Source organism: Halichoerus grypus, chromosome 6 (genome assembly GCF_964656455.1).
Source record: "Halichoerus grypus chromosome 6, mHalGry1.hap1.1, whole genome shotgun sequence".
Classification (NCBI taxonomy): domain Eukaryota; kingdom Metazoa; phylum Chordata; class Mammalia; order Carnivora; family Phocidae; genus Halichoerus; species Halichoerus grypus.
In genome coordinates, this window is record NC_135717.1 from 110,916,940 (window position 1) to 110,941,964 (window position 25,025).

Here is a 25,025-nt window from a genome sequence, read left to right on the forward strand (position 1 = left end):
ACCACCCCTTTTCCTCACACACACTTCTGGAGGAGTCTACTTTTAGTGTCTCTCCAACATGATTCATTGGGCTATGGGAAATTCCCCAGCTGGTTGTTAGATAATCACTTTTGACTTCTCTATTCTTTGAAATCAAGTTAAAGCACAATTTGCTTTTTCCAACTACAATGCCAAGGAATCCTCTTCTGGGAGTACAACATGCTAAGTTATATGTATGAATTCTCTATTCACTTCTCAATGTGTACAGAAGAAAGTCCATGGCCTGTAAGGCCCCACATGATCTGGCTCACACTGTTCTGAAGCTTATCTCATACCATGCAATCCATTTCCCCAGTGACACTAGCTTTCACTTTCTTCCTTGAATATGCCACACTCAGTCCTGCTCATTGCCTTGGACTTGGCACTCTCTTTGAAGGCTTTCCAGGACTCTTCAAATGCTTGGTCTAACTTTACTTCTCAGTTTCAGTGTTAGCACCTCAGAGTCTTCCCCTGAATTCCTTCACTATAGTCTAATTGAATCACTCAATTTATTTCTTCTGTAATATTTGCCCTTCTTATGATTTATCTTTTTTATTGTTTATTGTTTGCCACCTTCCACTAGAAGTGTCCTTCTTCTTCTTGTTCATTGCTGTTTGCAACTCCTTAAGTTCCTGAAACTAGTAGGTAATCAATAAGTATTTCTTAAATAAAATGAACTAATCTATACAAAGCATAGCTTTTTTTTTAGATCTGTCTCTTTATTTGTAAAGATGGAGATAACATCTGTGCTGTAAGGATCAAATAAGAGCTTATGAAAGCCCTCTGATATGGTACTATTACAAATGTATAATTATAGCTGTACATAATATATTAGATATAGAGAATTGATAAATCTTTAAGCAGTTACCTGCTAGGCTGTGAGGTCCTCCAGGGCAGGAACTATATCTATTCCTCTTATCACCATGTAGTCCATGCTTAGCACAGTGTTGTCTGCCGTGTAAATGAATATTTGTTGAATGGATGGATGAAGCAATAAATGAGCATAGCAACTCTTTTCCTCCAGAAAGACTTCCAACTACAAAGAATAAATTTAGTTGTAGACCTTAGTAAAGAATTACATCAATATTATTGTGTTCTATTCTTCACTTACTCATTCAGAAGAATTACTGAGTGTCTACTACGTGCCAGACGCTATGCCAGAGGCTGAGGATACAATGATAAAAACAAGCAAACCAACCAACCAACAAATAATGTCCTTGCCCTCATGGATCTCAAAGTATGGTGAGAGAGGTATTAGTCAAATAATCAGAGAAATAAATTTATATAGTTACAACTAAGATAAATACAAAGGAATGCATTTGAATTACTTATAAAATTAATATGCATAACTATTTAAACCAGATGTTATGAAGTTTCTCAGACAGAACATAGATTTTGGTTATTAAAGAAATAACTTTTTGAAGAGAGAGCTGGATCCAAGAATATACTAAATAAATTCATATTTTTGGCTCATCCACACAGGCTTATTAAATTAAATTAACTACAGAATGATTCCCATGTTCAATAATTTGTTTTCAGGGGAAATTTCCTCTAACTCTCTTCATCCTTCATGTTTCACCCATTTCTTTTCACCTCACCACCCCCTGCCTCTGGCAACCACCAATTTGTTTTCTGTATCTATAAGAGTGATTTTTTTTTTATTCCACATATAAAAGAGATCAAGTAGTTTCTTTCTCTGTCTGACTTAATTCCGCTTAGCATAATGCCCTCAAGGTCCATCTATGTTGTTGCAAGTGGCAAGATTTCATTATATTTTATTGCTGAATATTCTATTGTATGTATATAGCACCGTGTCTTTATCTACTCATCTATTGGTGGACACTTAGATTGTTTCCACTTCTTGGTTATTGTAAATAATGTTGCAATAAACACCAGGGTGCGTATATCTTTTCAAATTAGTGTCTTCATTTTCCTCAGAAAAATACCCAGAAATTGGATTGTGAGATCATATGGTAGAGTGTCTGCACCAATGTACATTCCCACAAAGAATGTACAAGGGTTCCCTTTTCTCCATATCTTAGGCAACATTTGTTATTTCTCGTCTTTTTTATAATAGCCATTCTAACACATGAAAAGTGGTATTTCATTGTGGTTTTGATTTGCATTTCCCTGAATGAATGATGTTGAGTATCTTTGCATGTACCTCTTGGTAATCTGTATGTCTTCTTTGGAAAAAGTGTCTATTCAAATCTTCTGCTCACTTCTAAAATCAGATTTTTTTTTTTTGCTATTGAGTTTATGAGTTCTTTATATATTTTAGATATTAGCCTCTTATCAGATACATTATTTGCAAATATTTTCTCCCATTTAGTAGGTTGCCTTTTCATTTTGTTGATGGTTTTTATTGCTGTTCAGAAGCTTCTATGTATGACGTAGTTCCACTTATTTATTTTTGCTTTTTGGTGTCAGATTCAAAATATCATCACCAAGACAGTTGTCAAGGAGCTTACCACCTGTCTTCTTTTGGTTTTATGGAGGTTTTTAATCCACTTTGAGTTAACTTTTGTGTATAGTGTAAGATAGTGGTTGAATTTCATTCTTTTTCATGTGGCAGTCAAGCTTTCCCAACATCATTTGATGTTGGGACTTTCTTTTCTCCATTGTATATTCTTGGCTCTTTTGTCATAAACTGAGTATGTATGCATGGGTTTATTTCTGGGCTCTCTATTCTGTTCCATCAATCTGTATGTCTGTTTTTATGTCAATACCATACTGTCTTAATTACTATAGCTTTGTAATATAGTTTGAAATCAGGAAGTATGATGCTTCCAGCTTTCTTCTCTCTCAAGATCTCTTTGGCTGTTCAGTTTTTTGTGGTTCCATTCAAATTTTAGGATTATTTGTTCAATTTCTTTGAAAAATGACATTAGAATTTTGATAGTGACTGCATGGAATCTGTAGATTGGTTTGGTTTGTATGGACGTAACAACGTTGATTCTTCCAATCCATGAGCATGATACATCTTTCCATTTATCTGTGTCTTCTTCCATTTCTTTCACTAACATTTTGTAGTCTCAATATACAGGTCTTTCCCATCCTTAGTTAAATTTATTCCTAGGTATTTCATTCTTTTTTTTTAAAGATTTTTATTTATTAGAGAGATGGAGAGAAAGAAAGAGCATGAGAAGGGGGAGGGGCAGAGGGAGACGCAGACTCCTCGCTGAGCAGGGAGCCCGATGTAGGGCTCTATCCTGGGACTCTTGGGATCATGACCTGAGCTGAAGGCAGACACCTAACCGACTGGAGCCACCCAGGCGCCCCAGTATTCATTCTTTTTGATGCAACTGTAAATGAGATTGTTTATTCTCTTTGTGATAGTTTATTAGTGTATAGAAACACATATTTTTGCATATTAATTTTGTATCCTGTAATTTTACTGAGTTCATTTATTAGTTCTAATGGTTTTTTGACAGACTCTGTAGAGTTTTCTATGTATAATATCATGTCATCTGCAAATAGTGAAAGTTTTACTTCTTCCTCACCAATTTGGATGGCTTTTCTTTCTTTCTGTTGTCTTCATAGCTAGGACTTCCAGTACTATGTTGAATCAAAGTGGTGAGAGTAGACATTGTTGTCTTATTCCTGATCTTAGAGAAGTTTTCAGCTTTTCACCATTGAGTATGGTTAGCTGTGGGTTTGTAATATATGACCTTTATTACTTTGAGGCACATTATCTCTATACCCACTTTTCTGAGAGTGGTATATGTGTTAGGTACCATTAATTAATGTGGTATATCACATTAACTGACTTGTGGCGGTTTAACTATCCTTACATCCCTGGAATACATCCCACTTGGTCATGGTATATAATCTTTTTCATGTACTGTTGAATTTGGTTTGCTAATATTTTGTTGATGATTTTTACATCTATGTTCATCACGTATACTGGCCTATAATGTTTTTTCCTTGTGGCAATCCTTGCCTGGTTTTGGTATTAAGAATACAAAATTTCCTTTCTTCAATGTGTTTTGGCTTCAGTTCCACCCAATCTGATCATGACTTCTGCTTTCTGTTTACATTTGCCTTTGTTGACAATTCTATATTCAACCATTAAATATATGTGTTTTAGGTGAGCCTGCTGCATCCAGCATAAAGGCATAAATGTGATTTACTTTGTGAAAAAAAAAACTTTTCTGGGATTATGTCAATACAATTATGATATGACATATATTTAGTCTCATATCTATCACAGATTTTTTTAAATTGACAGTTTGTGTCAAAAGCCAAGATGGAGTTAGACATGGAAGAGATTTACTAAGCATAATGCCTGTGAAAGAAAAAGGTGAGAGGGAACAGAAGGTCAAAAAAAACCTTCAGACCGTGAAACAAGTCTGAAACTTGAGAAAGAGGGGAAAGCAAGGACAGTTGGGTAGGAAGAGCCTCAGACTATAATGCAGCTCTGAAAACATTGTGGCTAGTCCTAAGGGGGGGCTCTAGACAAAACTGCCCATTAAGAGAGTATCTCACTGGACAGGCTCTAATACTCATGCCATGCTAAGTCACTGGCTGGAGTTGCAGAAGAGAACATGTCCTTAGTCCCAAAGCTGTAGCACATCCTAAAGGTGAGGCTATAGGTTAACTGCATACCTCAAGGCAGGGTCACTCTTGAATGAGTATCTGAATGAAAGAGCTCCATGGCTGCCACAAAGATTCTATATTTTATTCAAGTGTAATCCATATGCAATGAAATGTATAGATCTTAAGTGTACACAGTCTAACAAGTTTTGACAAATTTACAAATCCATTTACCCCATCCCAAACAAGATACAGAATATTTCCTTCACATAGAAAATTTCCCTCAAGCCCTTGGATCCAACTCCCCTTACTTCTGACCCCTGCTACCCACTTTCCCCACACACACACTGAGGCAACCGCTGTCCTGATGTTTATTACTATAGTTTATTTTGCCTGCTTTGAACTTCATATAAATGGAATCACAGCACATTCTCTTTTGTTTCTGGCTTCTCTCACGCAATACAATGTTTTTGATATGTACACATGTTGTTGCATGTATCTTAAAATTTTTATTCCATTGTAAGAATATACCACCATTTCTTTATCCATTTTTCTTTTATAGACATTTGGGTTGTTTCCAATTGTTGGCTATTATAAACAAAGTCACTGTGAATGTTTGTGTGTAACATTTTGTAATTTTTTGTTGACATATTTTCATCAATCTTTGATATATACTTAGAAGTGGGATTGCTGAGTCATACAGTAGGGTATGTTTAAATTTATGAGAAACTGTCAGTTTTCCAAAGTATTTGTACTATTTTTCACACAAACAGCTGGCTGTGTTTTGATTGGCATTTAACTTAATCTACATACTAATTTGAGGTGAGCTGATATCTTAACAATATTGTCTTCCAGCCAATGAACATCATGTCTCTCTCCATCTTCTTATGTTTTCTTTTTTTTTTCTTTCAGAAATGTTTCATTGTTAATGGCATAGAAGACATGTAAGGCTTTGTTAAATATGTTTGTAAATATTTCATGTTTTTATGGTATTGTAAATAGTATTGTTTAAGAATTTTCATTGCTATTGCATAGAAACAAATTTAATTTTTATACATTGACCATGTAGTCTGCGAACCAGATAAAACCACCAGTAAGTTCTAGCTGTTTGTTTTGGTCTCTTGGTAGATCACTTTGTATTTTCTACTTACACTATCAGATTGTCTTCCAAAGGTAAAAAATAATTTTTTTCCTTTCCAAACTTGATGCATTTAATTTCTTTTCTTTGCTTTATTGCTGGACCTGGTGAGGACCTCTAGTACATAAAAAAAGTGGTGAGTGCAGATATCATTTCCTTTTTTCTGATCCTCGGAGCAACTGTTTAATATTTCACCATTTTCTCTTCAGTATGGATCACACTTTCTTGCTTCATTGAATGTCTTATTTTAAAAATTCCATTTCCAACATTAAGTATAAAGGACCAGTGTTGTTTTATTTATTTCCCAAACAGTGTAAGTTCTTTCCTTTTTTGGCTATTGGGAAAAAAAAAAAAAAAGACTGTTTATTTGGATTCTTCCTAGGTTTTGGGTTGATCTGAAGCTGGCCTACAGCTTTAGTTAGGTTGAGTTTATCCACCCTCCACTATGGAAGCTCATATGGCTCTCTGCTTAGCTAGGAAGAATTCATTCATCCTAGTACTCAGTCCGTCAAGCCTTCCAGGCATCCAAGACTCTTTTGTAATTCCACAGAAAAGTATAATTTTTATTTTGTCTCAGATTTTCTTGTACCACAAACATGAAGGTCTTTTGTTATCTTTTTACATCTTAACCATTAACATTGTGTTTTATTATTTTCCTTACATGCAGCCATGTGTGCATGTAGGTGCTTAAATCTTCATATATTTGGAAGATTTCAATTTTATTCTTCCTATCTTTCCTGTCCCTTATTGTATTTTTCTCACCATCTACTTTTTTTTTTGGTGCTTGTTTCAATTTCATCTTTATTTCTCTGACAGTATTGCTTTTGTCTTCTGCATCTTTCTTGAAATCTGCTATCTCAGATTTCCTCTCCTCTTTTTGTCTACTGTTTTCTTTCTCCTTCCATTTCTTTTTTTGTAGACTTCCTTCATAGAAATGATTGCTTCTCCAAAGAAAAGTGTGTGTCACAACTTTTTTTCTTTTTTTTTTAAGTAGGCTCCATGCCCAGCATAGAGCCCAATGCAGGGCTTGAACTCATGACCCTGAGATCAAGACCTAGGCTGAAATCAGGGGTTGGACGCTTAATAAACTCAGCCATCCAGGCGTCCCATAATTTTTATCTTCTATATGGCCACCTTTTGGTGATCTGTTGCTAAATTTTGTGCCTCTCTTCCATGTTTATCTTACAGTATCTTTGTATTGAGGTTGTGCCCAGTTTCTTTATTACTCACTATTGAAAGAGCTGAATTTTCTTGGACCAGTTATTTGATGGAGATTCTCCCTTCTGCTTTCTATAAATACATCATTGTTTGCAATGCTTTGTTTAGCCCCAAACCAGGTTCGGCATTTTTTGCTACCACTTTGCTTACTCAATTTCTCAGACCCTTCCAAACAAGAGATATAGCTTTTTCTCTTTAGGGCAGGACCTTTATCCTCAGAGAGAGATTTTTTTCTTTAATGCGTGTGCTTTTGAGATCTGCTATTATTGGACCCATCTGCTACTTTTTCACTTCTTGCCGTGCAACTTTTGTCCAGATCTCAGCTGCCCTTGGTAGCGTTAACATACTTTAAGTTTGCTTATTATAGTCTTTGCAGGATTTTTTTTTTAAATGTTAATTTCCCTATTGCTTTTATATGATTTCCAGGACAAGGAGGAAAAAGCCCACTTGCACAACTGCATTCATATTATAAGTGACCTGAAGGTATTTTGGCAGAGACCTAAGTTTAGCTCCTATCTTATAAAGACTTATTGTTCTGTCTACTCTTTTGGATGACATTAAACCCAACTGTAAAACCAGTAACTAATGACTTAAAATGTTAAGTTCTCTAATTTGTCTAATTAAATACATGTAGAACATTTCCCAGTAGCTCCTATAAAGAGAAATTTTATTCAACTGCAATTACTAGAGCAGTTCAGCTAATGATAATACTTTGATTTCTCATCTAGAAAGTGAATGCATGATAAAACAAGCATTCTAACACTCCAGAAACAGAAAATTGTAGGATAGCCCCCAGCTTTTCTTAGAGCATCAGGACATGAAGAAGAATACCTAGTAGAGTTGGATAAGCTGTGAGGGGATTGTAAGTACAAAGATGTATTTCACTGTGAAATTAGAGTAGGCACTGAAGTTGAAGGCTGGCTCCTTCTGAGTTTTCTTTTGGGAACACTAAGCAATCATCAGTACAAAGGTCACAGAAGTATCTTATGAAACCAACGACTTATGACTTTTTGTGGCTATGGAACTGATCAAGTCAGTTGTCAAATACAGACTGAGAGCACAGGGGCATGAACCAAAAGGAGAGAAAAGGAAAGGTAAAGGAAAAGGAAATAAATAAGACTATTCATATTTATAGATATTAATATTTTCTAATATTTTTTCTTTTTTTAATGTAGCCTTAAAATACAGGATGATTAAAGATAATGAGGAATTTTCTCTTCGTCCTCTTCCCCAACTCCATCTGGCTCTATATAATGTAGTGTTCCCCCAACTTTTCCCCTCATATGTAGAAAATGATCTGTATCACACTGAAGTAGATTTGAGAGAATTTAGGAGTATGAGTTAGTGAAAAAAAAACTACCTTTCTTTATATAAATATAAATATGATCAGAAAATGAAAGAAATACAACTACTGGAGAAGATACTAACTATTGAGTTAATATACAGTTTCAAAATAAAGTATTTTCAAAATTTTAATGAGAAATTTGAGCTTGTTTCTCTGACTATAGTGTTTCAGTAATGGATTTTGTGTGTGAAACGGCTATACACACTTCCTGGTCAAAATTTATGATTAAAAAAATAGTGTTTGTGACAGTGTCTAAAAAATAGTACATTTTGAATTTTTTTACAATTATTCAAAGTTTACAACACTTGAAATTATCTTGAAGCTCTTCCTTTCTTTAAAAAATCAATGTTAAATCTTTTTCATGATAATGTAAATGAGTCTTGTATTTTCATCAAATTTCTCTTATCAAGTATATCAAACTAATCATGAAGCTCTAATTTGTAGGACACACACTAGAGCAACATCCTGTACTTAGTTTGGATGTTACAGCTGTTTTTATTATTTTAGTGACTATTATAGATACTATACCACACAATTCTAATTTACAGAAGACTAAAGTTGATCAATATATTTACCCTTTTTTACAGATAACACAACCATCTTAGATCATTAACTCCTTTTAGTTCCCTCCCAGGCTCTGTTTTATTATTCTTTTGTAACCCAGAAGATATTAGAGACATTATCAATTTACAAAGTCAATCATTTGTTTACATTTTAACCACATATTTACCACTTTTCTTGTTCATCATTCATTCCTCCATTTTAGGCTTTTGATTTTGGATCCTTTACCCTCTCTCTGAAGTGTTTTTTGTTGGTTTTTTGGTTTATTTGGGGGGGGGGTTGGAATCTCTTCTAGTGAGTCAGTACTCAGTTGCAAACTTTCTCATTATTTTAATATATTTCATCATTGCTCTGGAAAGTCAGCAATCACTTTATTCACTCCTTGAGAATAATCTTTCCCTGGCTGCTTTTAAGATTCTTTTTATTATTGATGGTTTTCTCTTTACTTAGACTGCTTGGGATTCACTGGACTTCTTAAACCCATATTTTGGTATCCTACTAGTTTCAGAAAATTCTCAGCCATTACCTATTCAAATGTTGCCTCTACCTTATTCTTTCTCCTTTCTTTCAGATTCCAATTAAATGTATTTTAAAGTTTCTCTCTGTCCTCCATATCTCTGTATTTTTTTAAATCTCATTTTTGCTCCATTCTGGGTTTCTTCTGAACTACTTTTTAGTTTACCAGTTTGCTTTTCAATTTTGTGTAATGTTACTGAACTCATACAATGAGTTTTAAGTTTTGATTATTATAGTTTTCACTTCTAGAAAGTCTGTTGGTTCTTTTTCAAATATGCTAAATTGTGTTTTGCTTCTAGTTCCCTGCACATTTTCAAGCTTGTCTCTTACTTCTTCAAAAAGGATAAATATGAGATCCATGTCTAGAATTCTGAAGTCCTGCATGTCTATTTATACTGTCTTTTGTTTCTGTAACAAAATAGCATAAAAACATGAAATATTTACAAACATATTTAACAAAGGCTTACATGTCTTCTATGCCCTCATTCATGATGCCTTGCTTTCTTCTGTGATGTTCACTGTCTTTGAACATTTACTCAAAACCTGGGATAAGGTGACTTCAAAAGAACACTTGTTTTGGCTTCTATGACATGACTGGAGTCACCGTCATTTAATTTCAAACCAAGTTCATGGCTTAAGGGTCTCTGGATTCTGTAAGAAAAAAGATCTGGTTTCCAGCTCTGGCTCCATGTTTTACCTTTCTCAAGTTTCTTAATTGCACGCAATCTCCATGTCTTCATCCATAAAACAAAAATAATAACAATACTTATTCTATAGGTATGTACTAATAAGTTGTAAAATGCTTAGCACATAGTACTCATGACAATTTACATTATCATGAAAAAGATTTAACATCATTATGTCACTTAAAGTGAGTCTTCCCCCAATTTGCCCTAATGTCATAAAGAATTAGAAATATACAGGTCAATTCAGAGATAGGCAGGAATTAAATATCTACTAGTTAAGCAGAGAACTGAGACATTTTACATTAGGAATCAGCAGAGCAAAGTAGTTAACATCATGGGCCTTGAAACTAAGGAGCTAGGTTAAACTCTCTTTGCAACTTAGAGTTAAGCTACTTAACCTCTTTAAGCCCTAGAAACTTCATTTGTAAAATGAGAATAGTTATACTGCTTGAGAGCTTGTTCTGAGCAATGAAATTCTACAGTGCATTTAGTACTTAAATAAAAGGTAGACATTTTCTAGGTAGTAATGACAAAGATGAAACTATTCAAATTATTTTGGCAATTCTGTAAAAGTGGAAAAGCAATCTAATGAGACCCAATTCTCCTAAACTTTCTGTGAGGGTAAAGAACTATTTCAGAACTTTCCTGAGATTATATGTAATATATATATTCACCAAATAAATTTACTAAGGTATGTTTGTGGTATTCATTCAGCATTTTTAACCTATTACACTGATGGGTCCCTGAGGTATAAAGATTAATGCCTTTGAACAGTTACTAGTAGATGAGCCAGATATTTAGTCAAATAAGTATAATGCAATGTGACTAAGGAGATAGTACAGACATAGACAAGTGTTATAAGAACACAGATTTCACAGACAAGATATTTAACCTAAGCAGAAAAGACATTCTGCCAACAGGAATGGGAGGTTGAGATGTATAACACAGGAACACTTAATATATTTGGGAAAAAGCAGACGGAGCTAAAACAAAAAGTACGTTTTATGGAGTAAGTGGAAGATGACACTTGAAAGATAATCTGAAGTCATACTGTGCAGATATATATGTGCTATGTTTAGGGATTTGGACTTTTATTCCTTAGACCCTGGGAAGCCACTGAAATGCTTAATGGCCAAAACACAATGACAGGATCAGATTTCTACTTTTACAAGGTTAAATGACATTAGTACACAGGATGGACTGGTTAGAATGAAGAATAGAGGCAGTCAGTTAGAAAGTTATCACAATAATCAAAACTAGAGAGAATATGTACATAAAAAACACAATCATCAAATGCTTCACTATGATATTAAAATTTTCTCTTTCAATGCCTTGGGAGAATGCTCTTTGTATTCAGAATAACTGCTTCTCAAATTTTCTAAAATCATTTCTAAATAGAAAAAGTGCTTTGTTATTACTCACATACCATAAAAATTTATTAGATTTACCTTAAGATTAATTTATTGAAAAAATGAACCTAAATTAGTTTCCTTTTGAAAATCAGATGTGAAAAAATCCATCGTACTATAACCTATTTTTTTAATAGAAATAGTCTTCATCTTCTCTTTTTAGAAAAGAACACTAGTCCTTTATGACTAGGGGTGGGGGGGAACAATAATGAGTAAGATTAAAACCCTATTGTAGTGAAAAGTTCAGAACCCTGACCTAACTAGTCTAAGAGAATGCCAGTAGGGCTTATCAGAAAAGGGTGACTTGGAATAAAAGCATAAAGAATTGAATCCCTAACCCTCTCCACTCCCCACCCCAATCCTGCTGCTCGAACACCCTCAGTTAAGGAGTGACCAGTTCTTTGATCTCTTCCCTTTAAAAACAACTAAATTGCACTTGTTTTGACTCCATAATTAAATTTCTTCCTTGTAACAGGGATTTCATTTCTACATTGGTAACTGAGTTGGGTATCTATTAAGAAAACTGATCATGAAAAAGACAATTTCACATATCTTATATTTTATAATATTTTCCAAGATACCTAAATTTAAATAATTTCATGGATGTCCTGACTTCTTTCCATTAGTAAAATTTCTCTTTAGTAAGACAGGGTCTATGTACACAAGCAGAGTAAATTAGCTCCTGTCTCACAGCAGCTGAGAAAACGAATTGCCTAAGAAGATTAGAGTCATTTTCTTTACTTAAAGATATTCCTGACAACCCACACTGAAATTACACAAGATTAACTCCATTAACACCATTTTCCATTCTTTAAAGTAGTAGCTTTCCAGAAAGCAGCATTTAGACTGAATAGTTCAAAGCATATTTTAAGAGGAGATCTCAAAATGCTCAGAAATGCTAATGTAAGTATCACTGAAGGATTCAGGATGAGGTGCTGAGAGGTCAAGTAACATATTACCGGCCATACAGTGAGCCATACGCAAAATGGAAAGATGCTGCTTGTTCTTCTCTGAGCCATTTAGCCTGCATATCCTCTTTGCAGATAACAAACATTTCAAATCAAATGTTATCTAAAAGGATATAACACTGTTAATCCCTCAAAGGCAGTGATATTATCTGATTCACTTTTTTCTTTCCCCATAGTATCTTCTAGAGTGCCTTTAATTGAGGGGTACTGAAATATTTGTTGATTATTATGTCAGACATCTGGCATTGCTTGGTGGCCTATCAAAAATAGGTAAAGCAGAAGGGCTCAAGAAAAATAGACTAAAACAATACCATAAGACTTTAAGCTATCTCTAAGAAAGAACCTCAAATCTGAAAGCAAAATCCATAGCACAGGCACTAAAACTTTAAACTATCTGTATTAACTGCCATTAGTGCCATTAAAGCATATAATACATAAATTTCCTTCTGACGATATACTGGCATGAGCCACCAGAATATTCTGAAAATAATGCCATCATAATCCACCAATTCCCTTACCTTACCTTCTCTGAGCCTTAAGTATTCTCCAGGGTGTTTTTTATTTTATTTTATTTTATTTATTTATTTATTAAGATTTTATTTATTTATTTGAGAGAGAGACAGAGAGAGTGAGAGAGAGAGAGAACACGAGGGGGGTGAGGGGCAGAGAGAGAGAAGCAGACTCTCCGAGGAGCAGGGAGTCCAATGTGAGGCTCAATTTTGCAATCAGGGATCATGACCTGAGCCGAAGGCGGATGCTTAACCAACTGAGCCACGCAGATGCTCCTTCTTCAACGTTTTTAAGTGAAAAATTAATGCACAAATATATTCTTACTTAAAAAGCCAAACACTTCAGAGGTAAAGTGAGAAAAAAAAAATGAGAAGTCCTATTTTCCTCACTTCCATATCTTCCTCCAACCTTTTTTTCTATCCTTACATTAATGCAAGAAAAGTTCACTGTTAACCTGGGGCTTCATTTTCTTTTTGGTCTCCTAAAGGTAGTTCCCAGGTGGAAAATATTGAAAACACTGACCCAGATAGTTCTTAAAGATCTTAATTTGAATGAATTGCTCAACTTCCAGATTTAGAAATAGTTATTTCCACTTACAAAAGAAATAAATAAATCTAAAAGTGTCCTGAATTATAATTACGCTAAGACAGAGTCAGATCAGATCTCAAGGGGAAGTCATTAACCAGTCCATTGTAAAACTTTCATCATATAGCATAGTAGCTGACACTGAGAATTTAGGTGCTGGACACTGTTGTTAGTGTTTCATGAGATTTTCTAAAAAAGGAGCAACTCTCTCACCCTTCTTTTTCAATATTAATATTGTGCCAGGTACCATCTAAAATAACCTCCTGTGATTTGCAATACTTTTGCCCAACAATGTGATACAAGTCCCAAAGTATTCTGGAAAATATTCCAAAATGATTTGGGAATTTCCTGAAGGATCTCCTTTACTTTTATTTTGGTCTCAGAATCTCAAAAGGGAACCTTGTTTCTCTCAAGACATGCTCCAATATGCCTATTAATCAGTGGCAAGTAATACTGAGTAAGTGGAAATGAAAGTCATTAACAAAAAAACTTGTTTTCAGAAGGCAAATATTAGGTAGATGAAAACAGTACTGATCTATGAAGCATAATCAAGTTCAGCCACATACTATCTTAATTGACCTTGGATAGGTCAGTAAACCACCCAGATATTTTCCCATCTGCAAAATCAGGGAAAATATTACCTACCTATAGGTTGGGTATATGGATTAAAATGAGAGAAGCAGAAGTGCTGGCACAACAAATAATAAATGTTACTTGAATTGAAACTCGCATATGACTTTCAGTTTAGCCTAAGTCACAAACATCGAAGTGTTTTTAGCTTAATAAAAAGACCTCAATTTGTTTTACCTTAGTAATCCTGAGGCTCAGTTTCAAAAACAACCTTGAAAATTAAAACTAATCCAAAGATTATCCTTCTGAAGGCCTGGAATGCCCAGGAAAACTGCAAAAACCTAGGTGACTGGTCATCATTTGGTCCAAAGTATATTCAAGACCTTACACTGAAAAAAGATTAACATGTCAAATATTATTGGCATATAAAATAATTTTCCACATCAACAGTATCTGAATACATCTTATGGTGACTTGAAACAAGGTTAGTGATTCTTTCCTTACATATGGCCGAAGTATTAAATAAATAAATACGGTATCTAAAATAATAGTGCCATCTACAGGCAAAGAAAATATCAATGACAGCACATTTTAACGCTTTCATATTTTCTAATTGCTACTCAACATTTAAGAGACATCTAGAATTGAATAATTTACATAATTCACTTTCTGATTATATTTGCAGGATATAATTTATTATATGAAATGGCACTTTTTCTAAATTTTTTACTTAATATAGCATTTTATTTTCAATAAATATTAAGATGATAAAGGTAATTTTAAAAATACAATGGTACTACAAAGTCCAATTTTTGTGTTCTGAGATTTATTTATTATTAAAATATATAATGACAAAAAAGAAAGTTATTTTCATGTTTTTTCTCTTCCTTCCAAACTTGCATCTGCGGATACTTATTTAACAATAACTAAGTAGCAGGTACTTTTCTAAGCAGCTGTACATCTGTGAACTTGGTAAATCCTCACAATAATCCTATGAGGTAGGTACATTACCATTCTTATTTCATAGATGTTGAAACCAAAGCACACAAAGCTTAAATAACTTGTCTAAGGCCACATGCTATGTGGCACAGCCAAGGTTCAAACTTGGGAAGTTTTTCCACAGTAACTATGCTTTTAATTACTATGCTAAAGCGCCTCTCTTTGTAAAAGCTGCATTCAGTGTGTATACTGCATTTGTAATATCTATGTTCTGGTTTGAAGGGCAACATTTTCTCACATACCTAAACTTTTATCATCATTTTTAATAACTACATATTTTGCCATCAAGTTGATATATCTCACTTTACTTACTTTAGTTGTCTAATGCTGGACTTTCAAACAATTATAATTTCTTTCATTTTATATAAAAATGTTACAATGAGCAAAATTTGCATTGCATATAATTCTTTTCCTTCTTTTGAATTTTATTTCCTTATGCTACTATACCCAAAGTAGTTTCACTGACTTGAGTATATAAAAGTGCCACATTACTGACATGTAATTCTCCATACCACTTTTTAAATTTCATCATCATGTTATACTACCAGCAATGAAAGAATGTTAGATCTTCCTGATCAATATATACCATCCCTCCCAAATTTAACTGATATAAAGTGGTTAAGGATGATTTATGATGTGGGACAGTTAAACAAATATTTCAATTTTCAAATGGGCAAAATGTTTTCTTCCTCCAGCAACATAAAAGGTGGAGACAATCCTATTACTTGTTGCTTATGAGGTTGGTGCTGTCTTAATTCTTTAAGCCTCAAAAACAATCAATAACATACCCAAAGTCACTAGTAAGTGTCAGAGCTGGAGTCTTAGCCCAGGTCTGTCTGACTCTAAAATCTATGTTTTAGATAATAGGAAAAAATATCACAAAAAGTCAAGAGGCTCAATGTATGTTGAGATAAAGAAGCTGTATGAAAAATTTTCTTTCAATCTTCACTGAAGATAATTTATCTCATTAAGGGGTAAGCAACCCTGGGGTAGCTATCATAAATATAGGGATTATATTTCCCTAATGTATTATTCTGATCAGTAATTGCAAAAACAGAAAAGAATGACAATAATTAACAAAATGCTTCATTTCTGTTTCTCTCCAACCATCTTACAATCTAGTCTCATCTACATTCTAAGCAAGGAGCTAGAGGATGTAAACATTACTCCAAACATGTTTTTTTCTTACATGTTATCTTGCAGTATTATTTGTTTTGAATAGTCAAGAAAGATTATAAATTTTATAACACAGAATAAAGATCACTGAAACATTAGATAATAGAAAGAACATAGGCTTTGGGGTCTTAAATTCAGATGCTGCGCTTACTTAGCTCTATGTCCTCTAGAACATCAGCATCAAACTCCTACTTTACCAGGATGTTTAGTAATTACAGGAGATAACAATTATAAGGCTCCTAGTACATGGCAGGTGCTCAAGAAATTTTAGCTCCCTTCCTTTTAAAGAGTGACATACATATATATGATTATATCAAGGGTAGTGGTTCTAAAAATCATGCTTCATTATCTCCCTCAGACAGACTGTCGCATAACACGAAGCATCAAGATCGAAAGAGATCAAAAGAGATAAAGTTGCTTCATCAATGTGGGAACCTTCAGTTTTGACATCAATTTCATGTTCTTCCATTAGTTGGTATGAGACATTACGGGGATGTTTCAATATCTGTCTATAGCATCCTGGAACATTGAGTTTCAGAGTTGGTACTTTAAACCTACATGTCTGTAGTCCATCTCTGCTAAGTATTTCCCGGTACCACTGCCCAACTTTGTTCTTTGGGTGCTGAATATTGTATCCAAGCACTGGAAGAACCACCTGTGCAGAAGAAGGGGGACAAAATTACATGAAACAGCCTTCAGAAAAATATATGATCATTATATCACTAAGATTTGGTATATAAGAAAATCACTGAGATATGATCATTATGTCTCAAGATATAAACATTACAATCAGCCTAAAACATGCTATTGAACGCTACACTACTTTGATTATTTTAAATGCTGCCAGGCAAAGAAAAGAACTAACTACAATCAAGAAGGACTCACAATAACCAAGGTAACAAACTCAAGTCAGATATTATTAGACAAACTATTGTTAATGTAGAGGAGAGGAAACAAGAGGTTTGGGTACATTTAATTAGCCAACAAAGACTTAATCTCAATGTAGTCATACAATCTTAAAAGCATATTGTTTCTACAACAGAACAACCCCTATTGCTCAATGATATAACTGGTATTTTGGTTGATAACTTCACATTCTTCTTACTTATATAAAAACATGAGCATGAACCAGTAGCAGCAAATACAGTGTTTTGCTCAGCTGCTTATGAGAAGACACTACAGTTTGTAGGGCTTTCCTCCTTTGCTGATGATTTCTAGTCATTTTTCTTAAACACTACCAAAAGGTAGTCAGAAAAAGGAACAAGGTAAAAAATTCAAATACATACAACATGAATGGATTTCAAATTCATTATGCTAACTGAAAGAAGCCAGACATAAAAGACCACAAACTATATGATTCCATTTATTTGACATTCTTTCAAAGGCAAAACGGGGCAGAAAATGGATGAGCTCCTCAGGAGCTGGGGCTGGGGGTGGGGGTTGAATAAAAAGGGGCACAGGGAGATTTTAGGGAGAGATGAAAATGTTCTTTATCTTGATTTTTGTGGTGGTCACAAGACTATGTTTATCAAAATTCTTAGAACTGCAAACTAAGAAGAGAGATATTTATTGCATATAAATTATACCTGAATTAAAAAGTGAAAAAAAAAAAAGTGGTTAAGAGAAAAAGGTGGGGAAGAGAACTGATCAACATTTTGTCTTTTGGACACAGTATCTACATTTAGATCTAAGTGATGCCAATTTTTAAACAAATTTACCTGATGTATAGCATATGTGTTAGCTGATTCCTCTTCTTCAGTTACTAGATGAACCTACATTTTAAAAACATGACGAAAATATGGATGATTCATTTCCTCAATTTTCCCTGTTATGTATAATTTGACTCCTGTGCTGAATATACATATACCCAAACAAGATTATTTTCACAATTTGCTTCTAGACTACATAAAAATTTGAACGATACTTCCTGCTTTAACCACTGATAACTGAAATTGAAACACAAAGAGAATGGTGGTAGCTTAATACCCCGAGGCAATACTTTCACCTCATCACAGCAGCTTTTCCTAACTTACAAAGTTCTTATGCTGAATCAAAAATCTGCCTCTGGGAAACCACCCCCCCACCCACCCCACCTGTCGCCAACAAGTATCATAATACTCTCTGAGAAGTGGTGTTTCTCAAAACGTGTTTCATAGAACAGTAACAGGAGACAGGGGGAAAAAGAGATGTATGTTAAGTGTGAGAAATGTTGCTACAGGACACTATAGAATAAATAAGTCTAATTTCTCCAGCACATGAAAGTTCAGGTATGAAGGCAGCTGTTACCATTAAACAAAGATGAACAGCATCCCCACCTTCCTAAGCCTTTCACCATATAATGCAGTGTCCAGATCCCCTCCAACTCTGCTGGCTTTGCCCTCAAGGATGCACAGTCTAATCAATAATTATTGCCCCTCCTTTTTTGTTTTTCATTTTGGGTTTGTATGTTTGTTTATTGGTAAGTACGCCTTTTAGTTGCTGGACTCAGAAATGGATATAAAACTCTAGATGTGATCTGACCAAAAGCCATGGGATGAGGATCTCTCCTGCATCATCATTTCTAGCTTTCTTTCACAAACTCTTAAGCCTACTTACAATGATGCAATTTAAATAATTTATGAAAATACTGAAAAACATGGTCAAGTACATTAGACCATGTTTTGTGGTTAGAGAGCTTCCTCCAGGCTGATATCAATTGATTTTTTTAATTAACAAACATGCTTTTGGCATATGGCTATTCCTCAACTATGAATTCACCTAACCTTTTAATTGTCTGCCACATTTCTCTATCTTGTTCACCAAGAAATTGTAAGAAAATCTACCCCAAGCGACTTCAAATAAAGGTATATCTGTTAGTCTAGTAATCCTATCAAGAATCGATTAGTTTCCTACAATTTTTAACTGTAGATGCACAACATTACATGCCCCATATACCATTTAATAGAAACTTTACTGTCTTTTTCATTTTCATATCTTAACATCTTGGGCCTGTAAGTCCTGCCTTTTCTATTCTTAGTGCTTACTAGTAAAGTATAAATGATTGGTCTTAAAATATATAAAGACTTTTTTTTCCTAATAGAAGAAAACTTAGCAGGATATGAAGGAGAAAATGTTCTCCTTTCTCCTACAGCTCCAAACGAAAAACAGATACAGTTCTGATCACAAAACTGTTATTGCAAATGTTACTTTGAACAAAGAAGTCTTATAAGACATGTATTTCAGAGATTATTACCATGTCTTGTCAAAGTAACCTTTAACTTCTGAAAATCTGAATTAGGAATGGCTAACTTACTAAATAATGTACAGCCCAGGTAATATTTAAATGAACATATTTTCTGGAATGTGTGAAAAAAAAACCATGATTTTTCACTATTTATCAAAAGGGAATCACCGACATCTCTTCCATTCATGAAGAAAAATAAGACGTATAATGCTAAAAAAAAAAAAAAAAAAAGACCTATAATGCTGCTAGATTTCTTTTTACAGTTTCAGATTTTGTCTCAGTTAAATAACTGTTCTTAGTGATTTATGCTCCTCGTGATCACTTTCTTATCTAAATATTCATAAGGCACCCATTCAATGAAACAGCAAAGCAGAAACCTGTTGCTCTGACTTGCTCGGCCTTTAATCTCTTTTCTGATAGGCGCACCCTCATTTTCAGGGAGCTCCCTGAAACCTCCCGGTTCTCAAACATAATTTGGGTGAGATGGTTCCAGGAAGGATCCTTTGGAACATAGGCTTAGCCAATCACATACTCCAGTCCACAATAATTGCTTTGGGCCCGGACACGGGCCCAAAAGCCAGGCCACTCCTAGCCAGAGAGACTTAATTCCATGGCCTTTATTCCATTGGGAAGAAAAGTTCTCTTCTCTACAAGTTGTAAGAAATAATGCTCATAACCATCTTGCCACCGAAAGAACAAGCCAGACTGAGAATGGCTCTAACAGAGGAAAACATAGTCGAAAGATGAAGAAAATAAGAGACAGACTATTTAGGAGACTGGATATAGCTGTGCCCAAATCAGTCAGAGTCTCGGTTATCAGAGCCAATGAATTCCTGTCCGCTTTTCCTTCAGTTGGTTTGAGGTAGATCTCCATTACTTAAAACCAAAACCAACCAAACAAACAAACAAAAATCTTAATTTATACATCCAGACTTCTGCTATTAATTTAGATAAAGCTCCCTTTACGCAGAGTTCAGAATTTGTTTCTTCATTTTTGAAAAACTGGAGTTTTCTCTCTCTAGATGCTGACACCTTTTCTGTATTCCATGATTTCTCTGGTAGAGATCAATTCGGGCTAGGGCCTTTTAATTCTGCTACCTGTGTCACTTAATCTGGGTCTTGATTTTCATTTCTATAAAATGGGAGTTAAAAAAGAGGGTCTCTAAAATCCTTTTCTCATCTAAAGTTCAATGATGTTATGATATTATATATGAAAGCACTACTCAAATCCCTCCACTTTTATAATATCTTTGTAAGACTAACTTGAGATAATGTTCTTTTTGCATTGTTATAATTTGTTCTTTTTGCATTATATTATAATTTGTTCTTTTTGCATTATATTACAAAATAAATTTCTTTACTTGACTTATGGTATTCAGTTTCATTATTTAAACTGTTCAAACCCACAAAGATAAAAATACTAGTTGGATAGAGAAGAAATGGAAGAATCAACTTTTATAATATAAATTGTTAAGAGGAAAAAAGCAAGCTGTGAAATCGCAATCATAAAATCACATTTATATAAAAGAAATACACACAACATTACACACCTCATATACAATTACTATAAAAATTGTATTCTTTTTCATATTTTAAGTTCTGAGCCTGTAAGCCCTTCCTTTTCTTTTCTCAGTGTTCGCTAATAGAATAAAAATACACTCTCCTATGGATATTTTTGTGAAAGCATAGAAAAAGGTCTAGAAGGATACAGGCCAAAAGACAGAGGTTGATTTCCTGGACACAGGGGAGGGAAAGACAGTAAGAGTGGTGACAAGATGACAGCTTCATATGTAAACTTTTGATTTTTCACTTTTAATGATACTACTTTGTGCATTACTTCTGTAATTCTTTAAAACATATTATTTAAAGGAAAGTTTACTGTCTTTGTACCTTTCCCTTAATGCCACTGACTATTTTTATTTTACCATTTATAGACTTGTGTTAAGCCTTAGCTAGCAGCATAGAAGCAGAAGATAAGCAAATACAAATAAAAAAATAAAACGTATGTTTAGTTCTAAATTGTTTCTCAAATAAAGGCTTCTGAAAATTAATGTTCCCAGTGTGGTTACTACTCTTTGACAACGCTGATGAAATGATACTTACTTTACTATTTGTGAAATGTTCATCATCAACATCTTCATCCAAACAGACCAGATCACCCTCTACTACTCTTGATCCATAGGTTGCAAGTCTGTAAGATACTGCCTCATTCCAAATTTTGCTGCTATATGCATGAACGTAGAATATGCGCATTGAATGGGGAAAAGAAAACCATGCCTGGATACACCCCTCCTCCGTCATGCCAAAGCGGTGCAACGACTCCAGCAGAGCTCTCTCGCGAACTTTGAATTCAGGCATCAGTGAAAGTGTGCCTTTAGCATCCTCTGAAGTAAAGAGGAAATCAGTGAGTCAACCACTTTATTTATAGGCCAGTCATAAAGACCTTCATTATGCCTTCTAAATGAGAGGCAATGAACTGTGCTCTTATGAACTTGAATATGAAGATGATGCTTAGCACCAACTATAAACTTAGCTACACCTGAAGGGTTTGTTTGTTTAGTAAAGATCATTAATCATATGGTCCATTCTCCATTCACTTTCCCTGCTTTATTTATTTTTATTTTTTTTTAAGATTTTGTTTACTTATTTGACAGACAGAGAAAGAGAGCACAAGCAGGGGGAGCAGTAGAAGGAAAGGGAGAAGCAGGCTCCCCGCTGAGCAAGGAGCCCGATGCAGGACTCGATCCCAGGACCCTGGGATCATGACCTGAGCCAAAGGCAGACGCTTAACCAGCTGAGCCACCCAGGCACCCCTCACTTTCCCTGCTTAAAAAAAAATAGCAAAAAGCACATTAGTAATACCTACTTCAGAATGGAGATAAACTAATTTGCAATTATTCAGAGGATTTCTTAAAAAAAAAAAAAAACACAATATAAACCTCTGAGCCTACATATTTTTGAAGAGCTATTACAAACATTTACACAGACTCTTCTGAGTAAGAAAGGGTTGGATCCATCAAGCGCTAACAGGTCTTGCTAATGGGATGCTTTTTAAAATTAAATTAATGAACTCTACTGCAAAGATGCTTATTCAGGTAGGAATCCTCATTTTAATAAATGTACCAGGTGTTTCTTATGCATACTCAAGTTTAGGAATCATTGCCATAAGGAAATTATATTCTCGGAACTCTAGATACAAACACATAAGTCATTTTGAGAGTCAAACCCATGTGGATTGACTCTAGAACCCACACTCATAACCACTTTTCTTTGGTGCTTCCCAGGACGCATTCTGCATATAAACCATGATATTGAGCTAAAGTGTCAAAACCGACTGGGCTGAATGGGCAACTAAACCAAAAATAATGCACGAAGTATTGGATACAGCAAATAAACTTTTATGTAATTTGTTTTTAAGTCTCCCCTAGTTGTAGTGTATACTTCCAGTGGTACCAGTGTAGAATTTGAAATTCTTATCTACTCTGAGGATTTAGACCAAGAAAAACTAAGAAGCTATTTCTCCCCTCACTCCTACCCCCAAGAAGAGTTAAAACAGACAAGTCCTGGATATCTGGCCAAAACTGAGTGTCTTAGACAGGTAATAAAATTATTAAATGTATAATATATTATACATTTATGTAGCAATAAATGCCCTCCTGCTGACATAACATCTGTATTATGTATTTGTATGACTATGTATAGGGTAAAGAAATTTTTAAATACCAGTTTGAAGAAAATATTTCTTTGCTCTATTTACAGGATCATCCAAATCTTCTGGTGTAAGAAATAATTTTACAGCCTCCACCTTTAAAAATCAAGCAAGCAAACATATGTTAAATGAAAATGACAAATTACTTACTTTTTTATATACAATGGAATATTATGCAGCCATCAAAAGGAATGAAATCTTGCCATTTGCAATGACGTGGATGGAACTGGAGGGTGTTATGCTGAGCGAAATAAGTCAATCAGAGAAAGACATGTATCATATGACCTCACTGATATGAGGAATTCTTAATCTCAGGAAACAAACTGAGGGTTGCTGGAGTGGTGGGGGGTGGGAAGGATGGGGTGGCTGGGTGATAGACATTGGGGAGGGTATGTGCTATGGTGAGCACTGTGAATTGTGTAAGACTGTTGAATCTCAGACCTTTACCTCTGAAACAAATAATATATTATATGTTAAAAAAAAAAAAAAAGAAGAAGAAGAAGATAGCAGGAAGGGAAGAATGAAGGGGGGGAAATTGGAGGGGGAGACAAACCATGAGAGACTATGGACTCTGAGAAACAAACTGAGGGTTCTAGAGGGGTGGGGGGGTGGGGGGATGGGTTAGCCTGGTGATGGGTATTAAAGAGGGCATGTTCTGCATGGAGCACTGGGTGTTATACGCAAACAGTGAATCATGGAACACTACATCAAAAACTAATGATGTAATATATGGTGATTAACATAACATAATAATAAAAAAAAAAGATGTCCAAAAAAAAAAGAAGCAACCAGTAATAACCAGTTATATTCTACTGTATTTAGTGTCAAGGTATTTTTTCTATAAATCCACACCCATGTATACATTATTAAAATACTCTTTTTTGTTTATATTGTTTGGGGTCTGCTTGTGTTATTAATATGATCTGAACACTTTCCAATAAGATCAACCATTCTTCTACAACATTGTTTTTAATGGCTGCTGTACATCCCAATACAGAGACACCCATCAATTATTGAAACCATTACCTACTGATAGTTATCAAAATTTTGCTATTAGATACAATGCTGAAGTGAGTATCTTGATGTATAAAATCTTTGTGTACATGCATAAATATTTCCTAAAAATAAATTCCTGGAATAAAATTGGAAAAAAAAAAAAGATACAAATTCTCTGGCATCATGAAAGAATAGGCACTTAACAAATGATATCTGACACTGCAATTTTATCTTCAAGCTTTCAAAAATTAAACAGTGTTATATTTGGAAATAGATGTGTACAAAACAACCTCATACATAGGTTTAAAATACTATGGACTGGAAAAAGTGCCCATCATTTCCATAGTTCTACTTCTGTCATTCTTTACCTCTATCATCCAGCTTAGAATCCAAGTGTGAAGTAATGACATAAAACTCAGACTTGACCAACATATATAACAAAAGCAAGCATAGGGGAATCATGAACCACTAATTTCATTCTTGTTCTCAAGTCTTGGAATTGTCAAGATCAAATTGCCAAAATCTTTTTTTTTTTTTTAATTGCCAATTGGGGCACCTAGGTGGCTCAGTCAGTTAAGCATCTGCCTTCAGCTCAGGTCATGATCTCAGGGTTATGGGATGGAGCCCCGCATTGGGCTCTCTGCTCAGTGGGGAGTCCGTTTCTCTCTCTGTGCTCTCCCTCTCTTTCTCTCTCTGTCTCAAATAAATAAATAAAATCTTAAAAAAAAAAACAGTCATGGTTGTTGGAATTTTTATTTGGCACCTGGGTGGCTCAGTCGGTTAAGTGTCTGCCTTCGGCTTAGGTCATAATCTTGGGGTCCTGGGATCAAGCCCCACATCAGGCTCTCTGCTCAGCAGGGAG

The 25,025-nt window shown here is 34.6% G+C and overlaps 1 protein-coding gene across 3 annotated transcripts in view; it reads right to left on the reverse strand.

Annotated features, from left to right (window-relative positions):
• Positions 1 to 14,835: 14,835 nt before the first annotated feature.
• Positions 14,836 to 25,025, reverse strand: part of PUS7L (pseudouridine synthase 7 like) — a 30,848-nt gene continuing 20,658 nt past the window's right edge. For 2 of the 3 annotated variants that reach the window (XM_078075901.1, XM_078075900.1), the window contains 4 exons: positions 23,182 to 23,263; positions 21,562 to 21,842; positions 17,954 to 18,007; positions 14,836 to 16,890 (listed from right to left, as the gene is read on the reverse strand). In XM_078075901.1, the coding sequence (XP_077932027.1) occupies positions 16,564 to 16,890; positions 17,954 to 18,007; positions 21,562 to 21,842; positions 23,182 to 23,263 (744 nt within the window). In that variant the 3' untranslated portion in view covers positions 14,836 to 16,563. The remainder of the gene's footprint in view (positions 16,891 to 17,953; positions 18,008 to 21,561; positions 21,843 to 23,181; positions 23,264 to 25,025) is intronic. The other variant, XM_078075899.1, reaches the window with a different exon arrangement.